General features: G+C 41.6%; 1 protein-coding gene across 8 annotated transcripts in view; it reads right to left on the reverse strand.

The window, feature by feature from the left end:
• Positions 1-27,049, reverse strand: part of LOC140196367 (protein EFR3 homolog A-like) — a 170,347-nt gene that overhangs the window by 11,876 nt on the left and 131,422 nt on the right. For all 8 annotated transcript variants that reach the window (XR_011885695.1, XM_072255508.1, XM_072255500.1 and 5 more), the window contains 6 exons: positions 25,279-25,451; positions 24,342-24,417; positions 21,937-22,098; positions 19,764-19,895; positions 18,262-18,323; positions 6,003-6,130 (listed from right to left, as the gene is read on the reverse strand). Coding sequence is in view for 7 of the 8 variants with exons in the window: in XM_072255508.1 (XP_072111609.1) it covers positions 6,003-6,130; positions 18,262-18,323; positions 19,764-19,895; positions 21,937-22,098; positions 24,342-24,417; positions 25,279-25,451 (733 nt within the window). In the remaining variant the exon portion in view is untranslated. The remainder of the gene's footprint in view (positions 1-6,002; positions 6,131-18,261; positions 18,324-19,763; positions 19,896-21,936; positions 22,099-24,341; positions 24,418-25,278; positions 25,452-27,049) is intronic.

Raw genomic sequence — 27,049 nt, forward strand, 5'->3', positions numbered from 1 at the left:
CCTCCAGGGTTGTGTTCTCAGTGTTAATACCTGTGCCATGTGCTAGTGAGGCCACAAATAGGAAGGTCATGTTGTTTAAAACGTGGCTAAGGAGTTGGCACAAGAGGGAGTGCTTCAGATGTTCTTCCAGGGAAGGAGGGACCTGTACAGAAGAGATTGTTTGCACTTGAATTTGACGGGGACTAATATCATAGTGGGAAGCTTTGTTAGTGCTGTACAGCGAGTTTTACACTAGATTTGCAGGGGGTGGGCACAAGAGTGCCAGATAGTGGAGCAGTTGTGGAGAAAGATGTTGCTAAGCCTACGTAAAAAGTCAGGAATAAAAGGTTGAGTATGGTGGGACTAATGTTCTGAGCTGCATATAATTCAATGGAAGAAGTATTGTAGAAAAGGCAGATGAGCTCAGATTAACGCATAGAATTACAACATTGTTGCCATTAGTGAGACTTGGTTGCAGGAGGGGCAGGACTGGCAGCTCACTGTTCCCGGATTCCTTTGTTTTAGACATGATAGAGTGGGAGAGATTAAAGGAAGAGGGGTGACATTACTAGTCAGAGTTCAGTGCTCAGCCAGGATAGACTGGAGAGCTTCTCTAGTGAGACTATATGGGTAGAACTGAGGGATAAGAAAGGTATATTATAAACCATCCACCAGTCCACAGGATTTAGAGGAGCAACATTGTAGAGAGATCGCAGGTGGTTGCAAGAAACAAGGTTGTTATAGTAGGTGATTTCAAAATTTCCACATATTGACTGAGACTCCCATACTGTAAAAGGACTGGATGGGAAAGAGTTTGTTAAATGCGTTCAGGAAAGCATCGTTAATCAGTACATAGAAGTCTCAATGAGAGAGTGTGCAATACTAGATCTCCTATTAGGGAATGAGACAGGGCAGGTGACAGAAGTTTTTGTAGGGGGGCACTTTGAATCTAGTGATTCAAGGTAATTGTGGAAAAGTCTGGTCCTTGGGTTGAGATTCTAAATTGGAGAAAGGTCAATTTTGATGGTATCAGAAAGGATCTGGCAAGTGTGGATCGGGACAGGCTGTTTTCTGGCAAAGGTGTACTTAGTAAGTAAGAGGTCTTCAAAAGTGAAATTTTGAGAGTGCAGAATTTTAGATAGATTCTTATTAATCCTGAAGAATACCACAATGTCGCAGTAGCATTACATGTTCACAGATATACATTAAAAGTGAAATAAAGAATAAACATGTAAATGTCTTTTTTTTTTCTAGACCTCGTTCCACAATCATTCGCAAATTGAAAATCCCTTCACGAGTACCCTCACCTGGTATAAATCTGCTCTGGCACTCATTAATTTCATTAAGAACTGTCCTTTTTATTCTGCTTAGGAGTATTAATAACAAGATCTTGGAGGCATGACTTATAAGACTTACAGTTCTAAAGTCTGAACATTTCGTGCTCTTACTTTTCTTTGGGATCATGACAAACTCTGACATCACAAAATCTGTTGGCCACTTTCCTGTTGAGTAGATTGTATTGCAAAGCCTCGTGATCTCCTCAACCTCCGAGTCACCAAGGCATTTCAACATTTCGGCTGTAATACCATCTACACCACAAGCTTTACCAGTTTTTAAACTTCCAATGGCTGCTCTTACTTCCTCTACCAAAATTTCCGGACTTTCCGTGTTCTTCTCACTCACTTGATCATTTCTAGTATCGTAGTACAATTCCCTAATATATTCCATCCATCTACTTTCCACCTTGTCATTCTCAAAGAGTACGTTCCCGTCCTTGTCTTGAATAATGCCAGTCCTCGATTGTTTCTTGCTCCTGTTGGTCATCTCTGCAATCTCCCTGTGCATATTCCTTGAATGACGCAACATGCCCATGGTATCTATCTTTTCACACCGTTTGATAAACCATTGATCTTTAGCTTTTGCACATTCTGCTCTTATTTGCTGGTCCAATTCCTTGTACTTAGATGTGTCCTCCTTGTGCTTCCTTCTCTCTTCCATGAGCTTCAGAATGTGATCCGTCATCCAGGCTTGTTTAGCTACACGCCATCTTTTGGGGAAACTGCTATTTGCATACAGTCCTTCAGGTTTGACCACATGTTATCTGGTGTCTGCTCTCAGTCCCTTAAACCTATTTTGTACCACTGCAGAAAATCTTTCACTATACTTGCTCTTCTTCAGTAAGTCCATATCCAGCCTGGCTATCTTGGTTGCAGCCTTAATCTTTGTCTTTAGTGTAATCTTCATGCTAACAACCGCCAGGTTGTGATCCGAGCCTATATCGGCACCTGGATAAGTCTTGGCCATCCTAATACTTCTCCTGAAGCGTTTGCTCACTACAATATAGTCAGTTTGTCTCCTTCCAGTATCCCCAGGCTTCTTCCAAGTGTATAATTTTCACTTGGGTAATTTGAACCATGTGTTTGCTACCATCAGCTCACACTGTTCACAAAATTGTATAAATCTTCCCCCCTTTCAGTTCTCTCATCTAAGCCATACTGACCAATGATATCCTTGTATTTCACATTGGCTACTTTAGCATTCAGATCTCCCAAAAAGTACATTAACAAAAAGTACATCAGAGCTCTTTGCATTTTTTTAAAAGCAGATTCCACGTCCTCATAAAACCGTTCCACCTCTTCATCCTCATGCTCACCTGTTGGTGCATACACTTGGACTATCGTAACATCGAAAGGCTTCCCTTTTTACCATTATGACTCTTATCAGATATGGGCCAAAACCCATCCATTGCATTGTAGATTTTCTTCTTCATAATAATTCCAACGCCATTGGCATGGCTCTCTCCTCCAGAGTATATCAACACAAAATCATTCTTGTCAACTGTTCCAGCCTCTGTCCAATGGACTTTGCTTACTCCCATAATATCCAGCTTCATTCGAGATATCTCAAAAACTGCATTATCAAGCTTCCCTACTTGATACATTGTTCGAACATTCCATGTCCCTATCCATAAGATACTTCCCCTAGTTTTCAGTCTATCTTTAGCCAGTGCCACACGTCCTTTCGGATTTGGTGTGCCGCCTTCATTCCCAACAGGCCTACAATTTCCAAGGTCGTTATCTTCTTCCTTGTGACTATGTACAGCAGCATCGCTCGCAAGGCGCCCAGATTCATCTGCACAATGCACGTCTCTTCTAACTAAGTGCATAGCATACGATTCGTAAGAGGGAGATATGTGGTGAGGCTTTAATCTCTTCCACGGAAAATGACCGTTGGTTCACAAGGAGCTCATCCGCCCTTTGTCAGGTCTTGTTTTTTAGTCCTGCTGGGTGTCCTCACACCCTCCTCGCCAGACTGAGTCCAGTGGGGGAGCCGGTTTAGTCGCCGACCACTCAACCGTGAACATGTTGTACTGGAGTACATGGTTACCAGTAGCAGCGATGTGATGGCTGTTTGCCCACTTGGCTCCGAGGAGAGCTTCTGCGTTTTCAAGGCAGCAACCATCATTCCAGTGCCAAAGAAGGCGACAGTAACCTGCCTAAATGACTATTGTCTGGTGGCATTAACATGAGCGACTAGTCATGGAGCACATTAAAGCCTTTCTTTCTGCTACACTTGACCTGTTCCAGTTTGCTTATCACTCAAATTGATCCACTGATGATGCAATAGCCTCTGCCCTCCACTCTGTCCTGTCCCACGTGGAAGATGGGTCTCATATGACATCAGTTTGACATTCAACACCATCATACTCCAGAAGCTGGTGGGGAAATTGTCCTTTTTGGGTCTCAACACCTACCTCTGCAATTGGATACTGGACTTCTGAACAGTAAGGCCACAGTCAGTCCTTATAGGCAGTAACGTCTCTCGTTCCATTACACTGAGCACAGGCGCACCCCAAGGCTGTGTGCTCAGCCCAGTGCTGTTCATACTGCTGATGCATGACTGTGTCACAGATTCCGGCTCAAACTGCATCATTAAGTTTGCAGGTGACACAACAGTGGTTGGCCTCATCAAGAACAATGATGGGATAGAACATAGAGAGGAAGTGGAGTGGCCGGTGGATTGGTGTGAGAAGAACAACCTAAGTCTGAATGTTGAGAAGACAAAGGAGATTATTGTGGACTTCTAGAAGGTGCAGATGAACCATCCCTCTCTGCAAATACATGGCTCCTCCACAGAGAGTGTTAATGTACCAAGTTCCTGGAAGTTCACATCACAGATGACCTCACCTAGTCCCTTAATATCATCTCCCTAAACAAGGTGGCACTGCGGCACCTCCACTTCCTAAGAAGACTGAGGCAAACAAGGCTGCCAACCCTCACATCTTAACAAGTTTGACAAGAGCACCACTGAGAGTATCCTGACAAGCTGCATCCCCATCTGATATGGGAGTGGTTGAGTATCAGGCCTGACATCCCTACAAAGGACTGCAAGAACAGCTGGGAGGATCATAAGGGTCTCCCTACCATCCACTGGTGTCATTTATCAGTAGTGTTGCGTACACAGGGGCCTTGGTAATATTAAGGATCCCACCCATCCATTCAGCATCCTCAGGCTTTCTACCATCAGGCAGGAGACTACGATGCATAAAAGCAAGAATGGCCAGGATGAGAAACAGTTTCTTCCCCCAGGCGATTAGATTTCTGAACTCCCGGCCGCATCATATTTGAAGTGTCACTGGTTAATCTGTTCCATACCCTACACTATTTAATATTAATACACTTTAATTTGTTACTTATGTGTGATTCATCTGCAGATTTTATCCTTGCCTTCATAAGTTATTGTATGTTATGTGTACTACTGTAATCTAGTTTTAAAAAATCTCATTTCTATATATATTACATGGTTCGTATGTTTTAAACATGTATATAGTTAAATGACAATAAACTTGACTTGATTTGACCATCTAGGGTAGGTCTTCCACAGTGAGTGGTAGGGCATTGAGTGGCATGGTAGTATCGAGGGAACTAGGCATACAGATCCGTAATTCCTTGAAAATGGCACATGTAGATAGATTTTAGATTAGATTAGATTCAACTTTATTGTCATTGTGCCGAGTAGATACAAAGCCAATAAAATGCAGTTAGCATCGCACCAGAAATGCACAGAATAGTGTTATTTACAAAATAACTGTGAATAAAAAGGAAGATAGGATCCTTAAAGAAGCTTTCTGCACATTAAAGGCATCCGTTAGTCTTGCAAGACCATGGATCCGCACCTGGAAAGTCCTCACTCTCCAGGGCGCAGGCCTGGGCAATTTTTGCACATTGGCCTTCATAAATCAATATGTTGACTACATGAGTTGGGATGTTATGGTGAAATTGTATAAGACGATGAGGTCTAATTTGGAGTATTGAGTGACCAAAACTGGACACACCAGCAGGAAAGATGTAGCATAAGTAAGATTGAAAGACTGTAGATGTTCCCAGGAATTGAGAACCTGAGTTATAGGGAAAGACTGATTAAGTTAGGATCTTATTCATCGGAACCTAGAAGACTCAGAGGAGATTTGATGGAAGTATACAAGATTATGAGGGGTATACGTAGGGTAAATGCAAGCAGGCTTTTTCCACGGAGGTTGGATGAGCTTACATCTAGTGGTCATAGGATAAGGGTGAAAGGTGAAATGATTAAGAGGAACATAAGAGGGAACTTCTCCACTCAGAGGGTGGTGGGAGTGTGGAAGGCAGCAAAAGTAGTGGATGCAAGGTTGATTTCAACATTTAAGAAAAATCTGGATAGGTACATGGATGGGAGGGGTATGGAGGACTTTGGTCAAAGACAGATTAGAGGCTTGACACAGACTAGATGAGCTGAAGGGCCTTTTTCTGTACTGTAGTGTTTTATGACTCAATGACATAAGGGAGGATGATAGTTAAGGCAGTGGAACACACCTCCTGTAAGACTGAGAGATTGTCAAAATAAATTATTCAGGACCAGATTTGCCTAAATTAAGAGAACATTTTTATAATTTTGTTTTAGAAACTCCAGCAAATCTTCTTGAAATAAGTCAATACAATCATGCATTTTTTGACTGTTATTACCGTTAACACAGATTGTAATACCTGTTTGTTGGGGTACATAAGGTACAGACAGTCTGTCCACACTGTAGCCACTGCCAGCAAGTGCATCTGCAATCCTGTTTTGCAAGAAAAGACAGCTTTTGTCTTGCATCTCTAAGGACTTGGGCAATCTATACGACAGAAAACACAAGATTATACAAATTCTCTGAATATGTGAAACCAGTAATACAATTTTGTTTTTTTTTAAATATTGAATTTTTATTGAAATTCAGTGTTACATAATTTCAAGTCATGAAATCTGAATCATGCAATAAATGTGCAATGGAAACAGCTATTTAAAAATCACCTACTTGCATCCCAAATGCTTTGCGTATAGTTAATCATTTTAAAATGAGTCTGAGCATTTTAATGACAGCATCTTTAGATGCAGTAAAAATCCTGTGAACAGCAATGAAATTAATGCCTCAAGGTAGATAACATCATGCTAAAGTTGGCCTACTTACTGGATGCATTGTGTGCAGAGTTTATCTGGAGTTACATTTTCCAAAATGCACAAGTCTGAACAATCTGACTACAAACACTGAACCTTGGCAAACACTCTCCTTAGAGATGTTATAGTAAAGTAGAATAGGCTCCAGACAGCGCATAGAGCTCAGGGAGAATACCATCAACTCGATAACCTCAGAATGCTCTGACATTGACAGATTTTTCCCTTGAAAGGTCTTAGAAGTGCTTCAGAAAAATAGATACTCAAAAGCTATGCCAGTAGATTTAATTAAAAACTTAGATTAGAACCTTCAAACATGAACAAATAACTAAAAACATCAAAACAATGTAAACAAAAAGTCACTTTTTCCAAACAGTTGACAATCTCATTCAATGTGAATTTGAGAGGTCTGATATGGTCCTTCTGCTCAGACTCCTAAAGCTTCATTGCTGGATAATGGCAAGTCCAACAGAGGAACAGGAGGTCAGATGTATTAGTATTAAGGTCTAACACAGACTTTGTTTTGGCAGGCAAGTCAGATGTCAACCAGTCTAGTTTAATCCAATGTTTTGCAGTGATTGGAAACTAGACTACAAAATATCTTCCTGAATCACTGGGAAAACCTTCAGAGTTCATGAGTGATATTTCTATAACGATTGCAGGTTCAAGTTTAGGATTAGGTTGTACTACATCTGCATTTGGTTTGAAGATTAAATGATCTGGAATTGGGAGGCAAAGTATACAGTTGGTGCCAGATCCACAGTACTTGGAGCCCAGAAATGATAACTTTATAATTATACAGCAAATTAAGACAAGACGGCATGGATCCTTAATGTTCTCTGTGTTAGTAAACAAGTCAGATACCCAAGTGTAGCCTGGATAAATGTCTCAGTTTGACACACTTCCACCAACTCCACACCTTGGGCCATGGTCCTTGTCTATTGCCAATTTGCAGAAACAATATCAAAATTGATCATCTTAAAAAAGATTGAACAGCTGAATGAACAACAGCAAATATTCATGAGGAGTTCAAATAAGTTTGGCTGAAAGATTAAGCAGTGTCTAGAGTACAATAAATTAATTGCTGTTGGTATAGTTAAAAAGCAATCTATACAAAATAATTCATGAACTTAATCCCAGTCGATAAAAATAGATCCCACGATGGCAAATTGCAAGATGGCAACCTCATTCTTCCCCACTGAAATGAATTACAATAATCAGTACTCGCATGTTATTTAAGTAATGATACTGTCAGACTAACTGCTACTGACATTTAAATTAAATTTTAATTTTGCATGGAGTTACACGGTCAACTGGGTTGTTTGCTTTTGATCAAAATGCACCAAAAATTTAAATTCATATAAATTAAAAGGCAGATGAATCTAGAACTTCATGAAATCTACAGCAGTGAACATTTTTGAAATGAACAAGGTAATCAACTAAAAAAAACAAAATCCAAGAATCACATTTCCCTCAAAGGTGTCAACATAAAAAATATTTCAAGGAACTAATTAAAGCCCATTATCTCCATTGACCACATTGACACACAACTTATCTGACGGTGCACAATGCAATTTAACAAGCTAGAGAAATTGCAACCAGCCCGAACAAAAGTTCAAAGTGAAATACAAAGTTCAAAGCAGATTTTATCAAAATACACAAGTCACCATATAAAACTCTTGAGACTCATTTCTCTGTGGCATACTCAGCAAATCTACAGACTAGTAACTATAACAGAATCAATAAAAGATCAGCCAGAGTGCAGAAGACAACAAACTGTGAAAATGCAAATATAAATAAATACCAATAAATAATAAGAACATGAGAAAATGAGATAAAGAGTCCTAAATGTGAAAATCATTGGTCGTGGGAACATCTCAAAGATGAGACTAGTGAGTGTATTCAAGAGCCTGATGGTTCAGGGGCAGCAACTGTTCTTGAACCTCGTGGTGCGAGTCCTGAGGCACATTTACCTTCTAGCTGACAGCAGCAGCAAGAAGAAAACATGGCCTGGGTGGTGGGGATCTCTAATGATAGATAAGCTGCTTTCCAACAGCAAAGTTTCAATGGTTGGGAGGGCTTTACTCGTGATATACTGAACCAAATCCACTAGCTTTTGTAGGATATTCTATTCAAAGACATTGGTGTTTCCATAGCAGGCTATGATGCAGCTAATCAATATGCTCTTTATTACACATCTATAGAAGTTTGTCAAAGTTTCAGATGTCATACTGAATATCCACAGACTCTTAAGTACAGGTGCTGCCATGCTTTCTTCGCAGTCGCACTTATGTGCTGGGTCCAGGACAGATCCTCTGAAGTGATAACACTGAGGAACTCTGAGTTGCTGACCCTCTCCACTTCTGATCCCCTGATCAGGTCTGGTTCATGGATCTCTAGTTTCCCTCTCCTGCAGTCTGCATTCAGTTCCTTGATCTTGCTGGTATTGAGTGAGAGGTTGTTAAGACACCACTCAACCAAATTTTCAATCTGCCTCCTGTATGCTGATTCATCACCATCTTTGATTTGGCACGCAACAGTGGTATCATCAGCAAACTTGAATATAGCACTGGAGCTACACTTATCCATACAGTCATAGGTATAAAGTAAGGAAAGCAGGGGCTAAGCAGGGTGCATCTGGGCTGATAGAGACTGTGGAGGAGATGTTTTTGCCAATCCAAATTGACTAGGATCTACAAGTTAGGAAAGTCATTATCCAATTGCACAAGGGGGTAGTGAAATCAAGGTCTTGGAGCTTATTGATCAGTTCTGAGGAGTTGATGGCATTGAATGCTGAGCAGTAGTCGATAAAGAACATTCTGATGTATAAATCTTTGCTGTCCAAATGTCCCAGGATTGAGTGAGGAGCCAATGAGATGGCTTCTGCTGTGGACACATTGCTCTGATAAGTAAATTGGAGCAGATCCAAATTCCACTCAGGCGGGAGCAGATACATTTCATCACTAGCCTCTCAAAACACTTCATCACTGTGAATGCAAGTACAAATGGGCAATAGTCATTGGGGCAGGCCACCACGCTCCTCTTGGACACTGGTGTAATTGAAGCTTGCTTGAAGCAGGTGGGTACCTCACACTACCAAAGCGTGAGGTTAAAGATATCAGTGAACACACCAGCCAGTTGATCAGCCCAGGTCTTTAGTATGTGGGCAGGTACCCTGTCAGGTCTGGATGCTTTCTGTGGTTTCACTCTCCTGAAGGCATCCCACATCAGCCTCAGATACTAAGATCAAAGGATCATCTGGAGATGTGGGGGTGCACGATGGTTCCTCCATGGTCTGACCGTCAAAGCACTACATTTTTTCATATTAAACAACTGGCAGGGCAACTGAAACTAAAGCTGCCAATGCAAACCAATAAAAGCAGGAACGCATAAAGAGCTAGAATTGGAGTTCAGAGCCGGTTGCAGTCTGTTGGGAGTTCACAATGACAGAGTGGAGGATAAGGAGAAGAGTAAGACAAAGTGGAAAGTTTTGAGCAAGTTTAGGTTTCTGAGATAGAACTTGAAAACCTCATTTAAGTAACCGGAGTAATATAGTAAAAATCTCTTGGCTTTGACCTTGTGAGAGGCATTCTACTTTTCACTTTTGCTTTCCCTTCTACCCTTTTTCTGCATCTTAAAGTTATTATTATGTCTATATCCTTTAATTTCTAGTGAAAGGTATTTCACAAAACATTAGTATTACTTGACTTGTTCAGTGCTTTTTGTACAAGAATAGTCATAACATGGTGAAACAGGGATGAATAATGAAGTATATCAGCAAGATCAGAAGAAATATGTAAATTGGAATTAATATACAGATGAGAGATTTGAATTAGCTGGTTAGTTGTGTATGCAAGACAGACCAGCCTGAAAGACATTTTAAAATAAATTCTAGAAGAAGTGAAGGTGGAAATGATGTTTTCCATGGTGGGAAGGTCTAGGACAAGAGGGCACAGCCTTAGGATAGAGAGGTGCCCTTTCAAACAGAGATGGAGAGAAATTTCTTTAGCCAAAGGATGTTGAATTTGTGGAATTTGTTACCACATGCAACTGTGGAGGCCAGGTTGTTGGGTGTACTTAAGGCAGAGGTTGATAGGTTCCTGATTGGACATGGCATCAAAGTTACAGGAGAAGGCTGGGAACTGGAGTTGAGGAGGAGGAAAAAAAATGATCAGCCATGATTGAATGGCGGAACAGACTCGATGGGCCAGATGGCCTAATTCTGCTCTTACATCTTATGGTATGTATGAGAATTTCAACAGCAAATGGACTGAAATAAGGGCAAAGATTCAAGTACATTAGTATCAAATAATGTATAAATTATACAACTTTGAGATTTGCTTGTTCACAGGTAGCCACAAAGCAAGAAACCCGAAAGAACTCAACTAAAAAAAAGAATAAAAATAAAAATAAAAGATTAGCAATTGATGTGCAAGAGAAAGAAAGAAAAATACAAGTGCAAACAATTGAAGCAAACAACACTCACAACACGCTGGAGGAACTCAGCAGGTTGGGCAGCATCTGTAGAAAAGATCGGTCGATGTTTCGGGCCGGAACCCTTCAACGTCGACCGATCTTTTCCACGGATGCTGCCCGACCTGCTGAGTTCCTCCAGCATGTTGTGAGTGTTGCTTTGACCCCAGCATCTGCAGATTATTTTGTGAATTGAAGCAAACAACAGCATTCTGAACCAAAAATAAGAGGTAGGCTAATTTACTGGGATGGAAACAAGTTGCTCTTAAAATGGAAAATAGCCTGAGAGCTCAGTTAAGTATCAAGCATGACACTAAGTTGATCAGATTCAGCCTATCGCACTTAATAGGAAGAGGCAGCCCAAGGATAATCCTAAAGTGATGTCAGATATGGCATTGACTGGCTGACCGAGCTTCCATAATAAACAAGTATTAACTTTGGACATGCCTCAGAAAGCAGTGGAGAAGCTCTGAAAAAAATTCAAAACTACTACTAGAATGAGTGGTAGAGATGAGGCATTGTACTCCAATTGTATATAAACTTGGATACATTATTGAGGAACTCAAAATGCATCCATTATATAGTGTTCAGTTACATAGATCACAAATTATGAAAAATCATGCAATATGAAATAAGAAATGCAATTAGATAAGATTTCAGCAATTTGGCATAAAATGGATAGGAAAGGTGCCAGCTGATGGCGTAGTGGCATCAATGCTGGACTTCAGAGTGAAGGCACCCGAGTTTGAATCCAGCCAGCTCCCATGCATGCTTTCCACCCGTGCTGGGTTGAGCATCGAGCTAGCAACTCGGCCTCGTAAAAATAGGAAAGTCTGCTAAAACAAAAGCCATCATGACGGCGTCCCGATGACTCCACTCGGAGTTAAAGGCTTTCTTCTTCATAGGAAAGGTATAATATGCAGGCATATGGGTCTAACATGAGCAAACAAGGGGACTGTAGATACACAATGTGGCCCATTGGATGAGGTGGACCAAAAAAGTGTCTGTGCTGTAGGTTTCCATAATTTTAAGGTACAATTATGTGAGATACAAGTAAATGATCTTTAGAAAATGTTAGCTCTTGCAATAAAAGTACATTAACTGCAAACGTTCAAAAGGAAATGGGAAAAATTCTCAGCTCAGGCAGAAATTGCTGTGCTCATAAGGTAGGTTATGTGCTTTGTAGCTCTTGCAGTCAGTAATCTCTTGGAATATTTTCCTTTAAAGTGGCAACACAGATGAATACAGGTGGTTAAAAAAAAACATATGGCATGTTTGTGTCCATTGGCCAGGATACCAATTACAGAGTTCGAATGTTACTCTACAACGTTACTCTAATTACATCCGAACCAAGAACTTGTGTCATGTAACATACTCAAAAAACATGCAATCCTTCAGTCTCAATGAAGGGTCTTGGCCTGAAAGATCAGCTCTTTATTCATCTCCATAGATGCTGCCTGACCTGCTGAGTTCCTCAAGAATTTTGTGTGTGTTACTCTGGAATTCTGGCATCTGAAGAATCTCTTGTGTTTGTGTCATGTGCAGTTCTAGTTTGGATGAGATTGTGCTGGAGAAAGAGCAGAGGGTTTCACAAACAACAGGAATTCTGCAGATGCTGGAAATTCAAGCAACACACATCAAAGTTGCTGGTGAACGCAGCAGGCCAGGCAGCATCTCTAGGAAAAGGTGCAGTTGACATTTCAGGCCGAGACCCTTTGTCAGGACTCACAACGCAGATTGGAGGGCTTTACCTACAGGGAGAGTTGGAAAGGCTGGGCTTGTTTTTCCCTGAAGTGAAGGCAAATTTACTGTCATATGTACAAGGACATGAATGCACAGGTACAATGACAGCCTTATTTGCAGCAGTATCGCAGGCACAGAATCATTGACAAAAAGAACAAAATATGAAAAACTATACAAGCAATAACATGATCAGAAAACAAGTCTATGTAGTACAGTTGTCATATTGAGATAATGATTAGAAACTGATAGAAGTAAATATGATTATGAAAATTCTGAACAAACAGTAATTTATTTTCTTTTCCATGGTGGTGGCAGAAATGTCTAAGACAAGAGGTAATAGGCTTAAGGTAAGAGGGTAGAGGTTCAGACCAAATCAAAGAGGAAAGGTTTTACCACACAGAGAGTAGCTGGTATCTGGAATGCACAGCCCGAAGTGGTGGAGGAGGTAGATACAATCACAACATTTAAAATGCCTTGAGACAATTGACTATGAAGACACAGAAGACTAGAGACTTAACATGGACAAATATGATCAGAATAGATGATTACAAAAGTTGGCATGGATGGGTAGGCAACAGAGCCTATCTCAGTGCCATACTTTTCTATGAATATAACTTTATTGGTTTCAGGAGAAATATACAGAATTATTTTCATCTACAAATTGGTCTTAAGTTTCTCTTTACCTCCCTGGTGATGTGTCTGTTGGTGCATGGAGGCATTACAATCCTCAAATACAACATATCTGTGTGGGCCATTCAAGCACATCCATTGCTTTAATTTCATTTTCATTTCCATGGCATGGATGCTAACACAGAGCTCATAATTGAGACAAGATCTGATTGATTGTCCCTATAAACATTTCTGTCTATTTTAATGCTGTTTGGTGTTTTTCAAGACATTTATCCAAAAGCTTAGAAAAAGTAACACAACAGACTTTTAGCATTGTAAATCAGCAAGCTGTTAGTCATTTCTCCCCTCTCACTGTGAAATGGAGACACCTCTTTTTCCCTTATTGAGGGAGGGGGGGAAGAGAGGGGGGGAAGAGAGGCGGAGAGGGGGGGAAGAGAGAGGGAGAGGGGGGGAAGAGAGAGGGAGAGGGGGGGAAGAGAGAGGGAGAGGGGGGAAGAGAGAGGGAGAGGGGGGAAGAGAGAGGGAGAGGGGGAAGAGAGAGGGAGGGGGGAAGAGAGAGGGAGAGGGGGGAAGAGAGAGGGAGAGGGGGGAAGAGAGAGGGAGAGGGGGGAAGAGAGAGGGAGAGGGGGGAAGAGAGAGGGAGAGGGGGAAGAGAGAGGGAGAGGGGGGAAGAGAGAGGGAGAGGGGGGAAGAGAGAGGGAGAGGGGGGAAGAGAGAGGGAGAGGGGAAGAGAGAGGGAGAGGGGGGAAGAGAGAGGGAGAGGGGGGAAGAGAGAGGGAGAGGGGGGAAGAGAGAGGGAGAGGGGGGAAGAGAGAGGGAGAGGGGGGAAGAGAGAGGGAGAGGGGGGAAGAGAGAGGGAGAGGGGGGAAGAGAGAGGGAGAGGGGGAAGAGAGAGGGAGAGGGGGAAGAGAGAGGGAGAGGGGGGAAGAGAGAGGGAGAGGGGGGAAGAGAGAGGGAGAGGGGGGAAGAGAGAGGGAGAGGGGGGAAGAGAGAGGGAGAGGGGGGAAGAGAGAGGGAGAGGGGGGAAGAGAGAGGGAGAGGGGGGAAGAGAGAGGGAGAGGGGGGAAGAGAGAGGGAGAGGGGGGAAGAGAGAGGGAGAGGGGGGAAGAGAGAGGGAGAGGGGGAAGAGAGAGGGAGAGGGGGAAGAGAGAGGGAGAGGGGAAGAGAGAGGGAGAGGGGGGAAGAGAGAGGGAGAGGGGGGAAGAGAGAGGGAGAGGGGGGAAGAGAGAGGGAGAGGGGGGAAGAGAGAGGGAGAGGGGGAAGAGAGAGGAGAGGGGGGAAGAGAGAGGGAGAGGGGGGAAGAGAGAGGGAGAGGGGAAGAGAGAGGGAGAGGGGAAGAGAGAGGGAGATGGGAAGAGAGAGGGAGAGGGGGAAGAGAGAGGAGAGGGGGGAAGAGAGAGGGAGAGGGGGGAAGAGAGAGGGAGAGGGGGAGAGAGAGGGAGAGGGGGAAGAGAGAGGGAGAGGGGAAGAGAGAGGGAGAGGGGGAAGAGAGAGGGAGAGGGGGAAGAGAGAGGAGAGGGGGAAGAGAGAGGGAGAGGGGGGAAGAGAGAGGAGAGGGGGGAAGAGAGAGGGAGAGGGGGGAAGAGAGAGGGAGAGGGGGGAGAGAGAGGGAGAGGGGGAAGAGAGAGGGAGAGGGGGGAAGAGAGAGGGAGAGGGGGGAAGAGAGGGAGAGGGGGGAAGAGAGAGGAGAGGGGAAGAGAGAGGGAGGGGGAGAGAGAGGAGAGGGGGAAGAGAGAGGAGAGGGGGGGAAGAGAGAGGGAGAGGGGGGAAGAGAGAGGAGAGGGGGGAAGAGAGAGGGAGAGGGGGAAGAGAGAGGGAGAGGGGGGAGAGAGAGGGAGAGGGGGGAAGAGAGAGGGAGAGGGGGGAAGAGAGAGGGAGAGGGGGGAAGAGAGAGGGAGAGGGGGGAGAGAGAGGAGAGGGGAAGAGAGAGGGAGAGGGGGGAAGAGAGAGGGAGAGGGGGGAAGAGAGAGGGAGAGGGGGAAGAGAGAGGAGAGGGGGGAAGAGAGAGGGAGAGGGGGGAAGAGAGAGGGAGAGGGGGAAGAGAGAGGAGAGGGGGGAAGAGAGAGGAGAGGGGAGGAAGAGAGAGGAGAGGGGGGAAGAGAGAGGGAGAGGGGGAAGAGAGAGGGAGAGGGGGAAGAGAGAGGGAGAGGGGGAAGAGAGAGGGAGAGGGGGGAGAGAGAGGGAGAGGGGGGAAGAGAGAGGGAGAGGGGGAAGAGAGAGGGAGAGGGGGAAGAGAGAGGGAGAGGGGGGAAGAGAGAGGGAGAGGGGGAGAGAGAGGGAGAGGGGGAAGAGAGAGGGAGAGGGGGGAAGAGAGAGGGAGAGGGGGGAAGAGAGAGGGAGAGGGGGAAGAGAGAGGGAGAGGGGGAGAGAGAGGGAGAGGGGGGAAGAGAGAGGGAGAGGGGGGAAGAGAGAGGGAGAGGGGGAGGAGAGGAGAGGGGGAGAGAGAGGGAGAGGGGGGAAGAGAGGGAGAGGGGGAAGAGAGGGAGAGGGGGGAAGAGAGAGGGAGAGGGGGGAAGAGAGAGGAGAGGGGGAGAGAGAGGGAGAGGGGGGAAGAGAGAGGGAGAGGGGGGAAGAGAGAGGGAGAGGGGGGAAGAGAGAGGGAGAGGGGGGAAGAGAGAGGGAGAGGGGGGAAGAGAGAGGGAGAGGGGGGAAGAGAGAGGGAGAGGGGGGAAGAGAGAGGGAGAGGGGGGAAGAGAGAGGGAGAGGGGGGAAGAGAGAGGGAGAGGGGGGAAGAGAGAGGGAGAGGGGGAAGAGAGAGGGAGAGGGGGGAAGAGAGAGGGAGAGGGGGGAAGAGAGAGGGAGAGGGGGGAAGAGAGAGGGAGAGGGGGGAAGAGAGAGGAGAGGGGGGAAGAGAGAGGGAGAGGGGGGAAGAGAGAGGGAGAGGGGGGAAGAGAGAGGGAGAGGGGGGAAGAGAGAGGGAGAGGGGGGAAGAGAGAGGGAGAGGGGGGAAGAGAGAGGGAGAGGGGGGAAGAGAGAGGGAGAGGGGGGAAGAGAGAGGGAGAGGGGGGAAGAGAGAGGGAGAGGGGGGAAGAGAGAGGGAGAGGGGGGAAGAGAGAGGGAGAGGGGAAGAGAGAGGGAGAGGGGGGAAGAGAGAGGGAGAGGGGGGAAGAGAGAGGGAGAGGGGGGAAGAGAGAGGGAGAGGGGGGAAGAGAGAGGGAGAGGGGGGAAGAGAGAGAGACAGACAGAGACAGAGACAGAGACAGAGACAGACTGACTGTGGTATGTCGAATTACCGGGTGAATGAGTAGTCTTTGGGGTATTACAAGTCTGTGTCTTTACTGATGCTTTGCTACAACGCTTGCATGCTGGCTGGGGGGTGCCGATGTTTATTTTGCTTGTTGGGGAGGAGGGATCGTTGCTTTGCTGCTGCTTCTGCGTGGGAGGGGGAGGAGCGGGTGGGGGGGCTTTGGGATTCTAACATTTAACTATCATTCATTCTTTGGGGCACTCCTCTGTTTTCGTGGATGGTGGTGAAGAAAAAGAATTTCAGAGTGTATGCGGGGTGATGGATAAGTTTGTGGCCTAAGGCAGGAGCAGTCAATTTTAGAAAACCTAGCACACTTATTTTACCTACATTTACACACTCAGTCCAGTGGTCGTGGAGCATACAGATCCCTTCATTGTAGAAGTCGGCATCTTGGACCTCCAGAATGTGGTCCTAAGCAGGGGTGATTAATAAGTTAGTGGCCTAAAGTAGAAGGAGATGAGGAGAAACTTCAAACTTTCTGCATTTTCACTCAGAGTTGAACTGCACATGCATGTAACGAGAGCTGTATAACTCACCTCCTTCTACCTTAGGCCACGGATTTATCAATCACCCCTGCTGTGGACCACTTCAACAAAGAAAGGATCCGTATGCTCCACGACTGCTGGACTAAGTGTGTACAAGTAGGAGGGGACTACGCTGAAAAATAAATATGCTAGGTTTTCTAACATTGACTCCTTCTACCTTAGGCCACAAACTTATCTTTCTTTCTTTATTAATCTTTTTATTCATTTAAAAGCAGCATAAATACAATCAACAGGAGAATTATCTCAAATATATATATCAGTAACAAATCAAACTGAAACTAAGATAGACATTGTCAAAATCATAGATAATGTAAAACTAGTATAAAATATATAATAAAAAATGAAAACAGCAATTCTCCTCTTATCAGTTTATGAAGAGAAAAGAAAAAACATTGGGTTTTAAGTGAAGAGAAAAAAAACCCCAACACTATATAAAAAAAACGAAAAAAAAAGAGACTGGGCCGTCCATTTTGAGGATACGACTAAAAAAAAGAAAAAGGCTTTCTGATCAAATCTAAGACTGAAAAAAATGACTGAAAGAGTAATAAATCAAACTAAATGAAAATATTGGATAAAAGGTCGCCAAATTTGCTCAAATTTAAAGGATGTATCAAATGTCCGACTTCTTATTTTCTCTAAACTTAAACAGGACATAATGGAGGAGAGCCAATAAAAGACCGTAGGTGGATTAGAATCCTTCTACTTCAATAAAATGGCTCGCCTAACCAGAAAGGTTGAAAAGGCTACCATACGTTGAGTGGAAAAAGGAATATTTCCTACTTCCGATGGGATAAACCCAAAAATTGCCGTAAGCAAATTAGGTTGTAGATCCAGACAAATTTATCAATCACCCCTCGCATATTGTATACATTTCTCTGATATTAAATGTTCCTTTGAAACATTTGAACTGAGAACAAGGAATAATTTTTCTCCGCAGCACACGTAAAAATTGCTGGTGAAAGCAGCAGGCCAAGCAGCATCTACAGGAAGGGGTACAGTCGACGTTTCGGGCCCAGACCCTTGTCTTTTTCACGAGATTCTCTACTTATGAACTTATTTTTGAGAAATTGAATTACCAATGTAAATGGTTCAGATTTGCTATACCACAGTCATTTCCCTTACATAAAAATAAACAGAAATTAATTTTCAAGCAACATCTACTGTACTTGCACATACTTTTCTCTGGAGAGGTTTTCAGGCAGAAGATAAGGTGCTTCTTTGCTTCGTATTTCAATCACCTTAAAAAGGAAGTCAGAAGTCATACAGTAGTTAAGTAAGATGATTCGATACATACATCGCTTATTCTACATCTTTGGATTTTTGTTTCTACAGTTTAACCCCTCCCCCATGCTTCCATACCATGCAAATATGGATATCTATTCAGTAAAGCTCCCATTCTTGCTGAAACTGTATTCATTACCCCGTGTCTTAGTGGACTATCTTCCACTGGACACTGTACAGTCCAAAGGTAACTGGTGAACTTAACTTTGGGAGCTGAAGACCTGATAATGGATACAAGAATGTTGCCTAGTTATCCAAGCTCAGAACTCAACAGCTTTCACCTTTCATGGACAAAATTAGAGATCTACAGCATATTCCAGTTTATAGCTTTTACTCGGTTGAAGAGGAATAGCAAAGTAAATTTTACAAAATCTTGGGTCAATTTAATTTTAAACTATTAGGTTCAAAAATATAGCATATTTTGAATAACTATGCAAATGTACTTCACAGGAGCATTAACAACTAAAGGTTGACAGGTTAAGGAGAAAGCTGAGTAGATATCTAAATCCTATTGTCTGGTCAACATTGATTGACATAATTAGCATCATAAAGTTGGAATGAGAGGTGGAAGGATTTAGGAAGGGAATATGAGTTCTGAGCTTTGGTTACTGAAGTGCCTGCCAAGATGAAGCAGTTACTTTTCCAGTAGCTAGAATTAAAACGAATGCAAATAAATCAAACAGATACAGTGATGGAAGAGATTATACAGATAGAGGGTTAGGATCAAGAAGAGATTTGAAAGCACATGTTAAAACCTTAAAATCAACTAATAACTTAGCCAGGGAAGAAGGCAAGTCAGTAAAACAATACAGTGAAGAGCAAATGGATAATGGCATAAGAAGAGACAGATAGGTGGTTTTGTAAAGAGTTCAAGATTTATAGAGAGTAAAATGAAAGAGAAAAGCTGAGTGCAAGTTGGACTAATCAGTCTAGAGTTTAAAAATTGCTATGTGAGTGAGATTTAAGAGATGCAGGGTTGGAATTACACAAGGTAAAGGAGGTGATGAGAAAAGGTAGTTTTAGTAATGGCACAAATGTGGTCTGAAAGCTCATCTCAGCTCAGGCTAGACAGGACCAATTCTTAGGAAGGAATTTAAACCCTAGCTGCATTTTGTTAACTACTTCCCATGCTTTACCCACTGGGCAAGGAATGTTATATTTTCACCATCATTCACATTGACATTACTTACTAAGTACCTTTAGCACTGAAAGAGTACATTGGGCAGTATTTACTAAAGCATTTGGCTGCAATGCTCAACAATAAAATATATTATTTTAAAAATACTTCCATCCAATGTAACTAATGGCTGATCAGTGCATTGCATAATCCTCTGGAAACTTATCCAGCACAAGTTCCTTAGATAATTCAAGAAAGTCTCAAAAACTAAACTACCAACCTTATTTACATGCTGACAAAAAGCTGGTACTGCAATCATCTGACTTAGGAAGTTCAAGTATGCAGCCACAAGAGCTAGAATGGCACAACGGTTGTACGTGGGCAAATTATCTTCATTAGTCACTGCCAAATCCTATTAGCGACAATTTGAAAAATTACAGACAAGAACAATAATATATTTCATAAATATGTTTCTGAAAGCTGTAATCTTGTCCAAGCTAGAAACAAGATCAGTGTTAACATTTCACTCCTAATATAGGATAATACGTTGTTGAATTTCAATCTGAGAAGTGTGTCTTCAATGTCACAACCGAATGATGGAGATTTTCATGACCAAATTGAACTCCCTGATGTATTGGAGCTAATGGAAGTTTTATATATTAGGAAATTATGCAAAGGACAAGATGTTTAGAAATAATTAATGAGGACATGGATTTTGCTTTTCCAAATAACAGTAGATTATGTAATCATCATCCATGTCATTCAACACATTTTTAAGTTGTTTTGCAAAACAATAAAATCACTACCGAGATACAAGGTTGTGAGTTTTCTTTAGTTATTTTCAATCAATTGTGATATAAAATGTCAAGGAAATTTAAGCATTTTTAATTCCAGTCCAAATTGAGTTTCGGTTGATTTTTCTGCTAGTTCAAAAAAATTATGCAGGTGCTGACCATATCCTAATCATTAAAGTAGATCAAGGCCTCAGTATCTAAGTGGGTGTTTAAATTGATAGGGGTTAGGGGTGTTGGTGGGTGGATGGAGTGGTTGGATTCTGGAAGAAAGAGGCAAGGTTTCACAATAATGATTGCTCTTTTAAGATGAAGATGAGGAAGATGATGAGCCTTTGGTATTCAGAGCCAAGGAACTATGGAGGTGCTGAATCGCTGAATACACACAAGACCAAATTAGGCTTTCAACCTTATTGAAATAGTGAAGGTATTTCAAAAAGCTATATGGCATACCACCGTTATTTCTTTAAGTTCTTATGTTTCTGTCTCAAGCTTCATTCATAAATTTTAAAGACCTAACCACATTAATAATGCACAATTTTCTACAGATCAAATATAAAAGTTATAATACAGCAGTGTAACAAATAAAAGGCTCCACGTGGATTTTTTTTTTAGAAACAATTGTTTTCAATTATTGAAATAGCTTTTGATGATAACATTTTGATCCACTGCATTAGCTAATGTACATAATTTACTGTGGGAAAGAACTGCGATATTGAGCATAATTTGCAAATGGAATAACAACTAAGTCCTATGCAGAATTCTGAGCCTAGTGTATCAACTGACACATTTAAAATGATAAACTAAAAGCTTGCAATTAACAATACTTATGTTTTAGATATTACATCCTAGTCAATTCCTTCCATACAACAATTTTGATTAATACAATCATTTGCACTAATTTAACATACAGTTGTTAATTATAAAATATTTTAGATTATGAGAGCACTCAGTCCTCTTTTTATTGTCATTTAGAAATGCATACATGCATTAAGAAATGATGCAATGTTTCTCCGGAGTGATAGCACAGAAAACAGGACAAACCAAAGACTAACACTAACAGAACCACATAATTATATATAGTTACAGCAGTGCAAAGCAATACCATAATTTGATGAAGAACAAACCATGGGCAAGGTAAATAAAGTCTCAAAAGTCCCCGAGTCAATTGACTCCTGAGTCCCCGATAGCAGGCGGCAAAAGGGAGAAACTCCCTGCCATAAACCTCCAGGCACCGTCAACTTGCCGATGCCTTGGAAGTAGCCGACCACAGCCGATACTGAGTCCATCCGTCCGAAAACTTCGAGCTTCCGACCAGCCTCTCCGATACAGCCTCCCATGCGCCTTCGACCTCGCCCGGCTGCTGAAAACACGCAAAGCCGAGGATTTCGGGGCCTTCTGCTCCGGAGATTCCGGTTACCACACAGTAGCAGCGGCAGTGAAGCGGGCATTTCAGAAGTTTTCCAGATGTTCCTCCGTGCTCTCACTTCTGTCTCCATCAAATCAGAATTGTGCACGGTCCCCTACTTGACAGATAACAGACATCACCACCGAAGTGGCCGCGCGCGCTACTGCCGCGCCACCATCTTCTCCTCCTCCATTTTCAATCATTTATCATTTTCAATACTAAACTATAGATTTAAACATATTTGTGAACTGTACCTGAATAGCTAGAGCAAGACGAATCAAGTCCACAATCACTTCATCATTGGCCAGTTCTACTGTAATAAGTACGAGAGCAATGAATAGGGATTCAAAGTTTTTCTGTTCATTATCATCTTCTTTGCATCCCACATAAATGTGTCTGTATAACTGCTGTCCTTGCTGAAAAATGGAATGAGATTAAATTGCAGGTTATGATCAGAAAATTGTTAATGACTGATGCACATCAGTAAATGCACATGACCATTATAGTAACTGCCCAACATTATTACAAAGCGTACTGCTCTGGTCTTTGAAATTCATTATTCAAAAGACATTTTTTGATAATCAGTGATGAGAAGCAATTTCTTTGTAACAAAATTATTGACTGCAATCTGTTCTGTACACAAGGTTTTTGTTTGCACTGGAAGCAACTTCACTCCCAGAAACCGAGGCAGATTCAGCACCAATATCCTTACATTTCAAACCTTTACTGATTCCTCCACAACCACTGAGCTGTCAAATTTCCCTAATGTTACCTCGTCATCATCAATTTTTCACTGTATAAAGGACAGCACACTGACCTATGTGGTTTAGAGCTGATGATTCCAACAAGATCTGTTGGTTGCACCAACTTCATTCCAGTAATCTCCCAGAAGCCATCAAAAATTCTATTGCTGAAAATTCCTGCAATAATGTTCAGTTTTCCTGCTTTCTTCTGTTACATTGCAATTTCTCAAATGAAATTACATTTTTAGTAGAAACAAACTGTTCATTACCTTGAACAATCTAACAATAGAACTATTACCAACTGCACTATTGAAACAATTAGCAATTTAGATGTTTTGTTAAATCATCTGTGAGAGAGTTGGCTGAAAATAATAAAACTACAGGATTTTGTTTTAAAATCCACAGTGAATGCAATATATTTTGTAAAACAACTACCACAAAACGATATCAAGCTCTTAATATCTTTAGCTTATCAAAGTCAACTTAGTGTCAGGAAATGTGCTAAGGATTATTATGTAAAGTTCCCATTATGTTGAATCATAACATTGCTTTATCATAAAATGATTATACTCATTTACTCTAGAGTCGGCTTTGTAATTATACTCACAAAAGCCTAACATTCAGCTAAAATTAAAATGGGGCAAGGAGGGGTCTTCATGACATTCACCATTAAAAGATGCCCAGACAGCAGAATCCAATCAATATATTACAAGTTAGACAGCAAAGGAAGAGAATGTAGATTTTTCTATTCTATTAAGTGCAGATGCTTAAGAGCATTTTGAACTCTATTGACATTAATGTGTGGTATTGTACAACAACATAGAATATAACATTATGGGTGCAATCCTTCTATTCTCATCTATTCCACTGGTCCAAATTACCATGGTTTCCATTAAGGTCAAGTACATGAGCTTGGTATCTTCAGTACCTGCCAATAACGTAAAACCAGGCTTCATACTTGTTTATGTTGTACTGCAAAAGACTAATTGGTTAAAATGAAGAGTTTGTCAACAATTAAGTGAAAAGACTCTGAAGCAACTGAGTTTTCACAAAACTTACATTAAAGCCCATTAACAAAAAGATTATGGACCTCAGCTATTCAGTTCTATCTGACTGGCTGAGAAAATTTGGTTAAGTTTTGTTTTTTGACTAAAGGTTACTCGTAAAGAGAACACATTTTGATACGAAGTGTTTAAAACTTCAGGCAGCCTATACAATAAGACTGTATAAAGAATCACTGAAATTCTGAAAATTGAAATAAAAGAATGAAATAGAATGATTCGGAAACCAATTGCTGGACCAAATTCTATAGCAGCCTCTGGAAAAAAGGACCTGATTAAGGCCTTTAATCAGAAAAGGGCAAAGGGGCTCACAGGTTGGGATGAAAAAAAAGGTCCCACTTTATTGAGAAGTCCAAACTGAGGGCCAAGGAAGTCACTAATAAAGTCAGCAAAGAATATATAACTTGTAACCACATGGAATAGATGATGTGAGAACAGGTGTACTGATAGAGATACGTGGGTAAGTTGGCAGGGAAAGAAGTCGAAACAAGAGGGAAATCAGAAACAGATTAATATGCTGATGGTGGAAGGAGATTCATTCACTGATTTCTAGCCCATATACAAAATTTGAAAGACTCATATGAAAGTGCAGGAGAGCAAATATAGGGTCATGAACCATAGAGCCAATGTCCACAGAATCAAACAAGGAAAGAAGTAATTCTTGAACAATTTCAGGATTTTCTTAGAACTTTTAAATTTAGAATATCAGCCTGAGAAATTGTCTTAAGTTTGAGGAACTACAAGAATACACCAGTACATTAACTCAAAAGCCTAACTAATGCCTGTGACATTTTTCAACGTTTTGAATTAGCTGTTCATTACAAGCTAAATGAAATACATAATTATATCAATTACTTTTTTCATGAAACTTATGTCTTGCTTTGAGTTCTTGTCTCTTTTTATCTTCAGTGCTGAAACATCTGGGATGATTCTGATTAGAAAAGAACGGAAATATTAGTGAATAACTTAACAGGACACTAAAGCAAATACAAATGACAGTTCAATAATATGCTGGATCTTAAATGAACAGTTTTGAAATAACCTTTACATTACTTTACCATTTCAATTATAGTTGTATTTGACCATTAAACTCATAAGTGACAACCTGATATAAATAGTTTCCATCAATATATTTCATGCATGCAGCCTTTAAAGGAAACTTAACTACTAGACAAAGCAGGATTTTCAAAATATAAATGGAATAATAGTTCAAGGATGTGCAACTCAAGTTATTTTCAACCTATACAATATTGCTATTCAACATTATACTGTAAGATTACTCACAACACTAGTTCTAATAATCTTGCTAAACTACATAAACTGATTTGATGCTGCTTATGTCTATAGGTTGGTAACCCAGCACCACTACTGTCTGCTGGACAATTCATATTTCATATACAATGTCACACCTTCACTTTTTTTTGTTAAACCACCATGCATTTCCCATTTAATTCATCCAAGAATATTTTACAGCAAGAGAGAAACAACAGACTGTAAATGCTGGAATCTAGAACAAACAACCTGCTGGAGTAACTCAGCGGTCTGAGCAGCATCTGCGGGGGAAAGGAATTGGCAACACTTTAGGTCAAAACTCCGCACCAGGACAGAGTAGACGGGAGATAAACTTCCATGACAGTCCACTCTCAAAAACACAACACAATTTAATTCAGATTTTGACCCAACTTAATTTACTTTGCCAGAAATTTCAAACCAACATGAATCCAGAATCCTACATTCAAATGTATGAAATTAGACACAGATCTGTAATAATATTCCAACAAACTGATTTTACCTCATTTCTTTGAACTTTGCTTTGTTCTCATGACGATCAATAAGACTATGTAGAATACACAGGACAAGTAATCTCAGCTCACTGTCTTCCATTAAAGAAACTGATAATATTGGCTCTAAAAATGGAGAAGGAAGTGCAGCTGCTATACTTTTGGCCTTGTATCCTGAAGTTACCTGTATTAGTTAAAAATAGTAAACAATTTAATTACCTCTCAGGCTTATGGACAAAAAAGTCTCATTTTATATTCTGTTTACTTATTTTGTGAAACTTACTGCAGGTACATACTTACCAAAATTAACTGTCAGTCTCTTATGCTTATCTGCCACTAAACTATTTAATTTCTGTACTTGTACATTCTAAAGAGTATTTTATGTAAAATAAAATCAGCAGTACAAAATAGCACCAGATTTCCACAAAAAAAAGCCAAATTTTCTTTTTGACCTTTTTCCAGTAATGTTATACAGTGGTCCCCAACCACCAGGCCGCAAGGAAATGATATGATTTAGCGATATGAATCAGCTGCACCTTTCCTCATTCCCCGCCACGCCCACTGTTGAACTTGAACAAACGCGAGGTCATTATGCACGCCTCATCCATGTCAGTGCGGGAAGAAGATCAACTCCTCGAGCTTGCAAATGACGGCAGGCTGAAAAGTATGTTTGACATAACATCTCTGCCGGCTTTCTGAATCAAAGTCAAGGCTGAATATCCTGAGTTAGCCACGAAAGCACTGAAAACGTTGCTTCCATTTCCAACATATCTCTGCAATGAATGCAACGAAAACTAAACTGCAGAATAGACTGGGCATAAGGAACCCCCTTCGAGGTTCGCTGTCTCCCATCACCCCTCGATCGGACCATTATGTGCAGGGAACAAGCCCAGGGCTCCCACTGATTCAGCGATGTTGGTCTGTTGCAATGATTCTATATGTTCATACGGGGAAAATATGTGCTGTGTGTTTAATATCCAAACGTTACTTAAAATGTTATGATGCTATTGACCTATAAGTGACTTGTATAACCATTTTAACAATTACAGCACGGAAATATCGGCCCTTCTAGTCCGTGCCGAACGCTACTCTCACCTAGTCCCACCGACCTGCACTCAGCCCAGAACCCTCTATTCCTTTCCTGTCCATATAGCTATTAAGTTTTTCTTTGAATGATAATATCGAACCTGCCTCTATCACTTCTACTGGAAGTTCGTTCAACACTTACTTCAAGCTCCCCTGTCCTCCCCTGATAATTGACTTATCACTATATTCATGTGAGGAAAATATGCACCGTGTGTTTAATATTAAATTCGTTAGAGAAACCCTTTTAGAAATGAAATTGAGTGTATTAGCCACTTATCACCTATATTCCAGTCATGATTACCGCCCCCCCCCAAACAGAATGGCCAAAAACGATCTGTAGAAAAAAAATCGGCACGTACACGCATGCGCACTCGTGCCAGCGCAAGGCTTCATGGTCATTGTAGTCCTTCTCGAGGTAAACACAACGATTTTGACTGCTACTCCTGTCTGTTGGCAACCTTACCCCCCCCCCCACACCCCCCGTCGGCCGGTCCGCAAGAATATTGTGAATAATAAACCAGTCCCTGCTGCAATAAAGGTTGGGGACCCCTGATGTTATATATAGTTAATCTATACTCACTTAAGATGATGTTCCATATCATGTTCTTGATTCACAGAACTTCTTTCCCTTCCAGGACTCTATCTTTTAACCTTTGTCTAATTCATTCCAATTTGTATTCCAGTAACCTTAACAGT

This window comes from Mobula birostris, chromosome 1 (assembly GCF_030028105.1).
Source record: "Mobula birostris isolate sMobBir1 chromosome 1, sMobBir1.hap1, whole genome shotgun sequence".
In the NCBI taxonomy this organism is placed as follows: Eukaryota; Metazoa; Chordata; class Chondrichthyes; order Myliobatiformes; family Myliobatidae; genus Mobula; species Mobula birostris.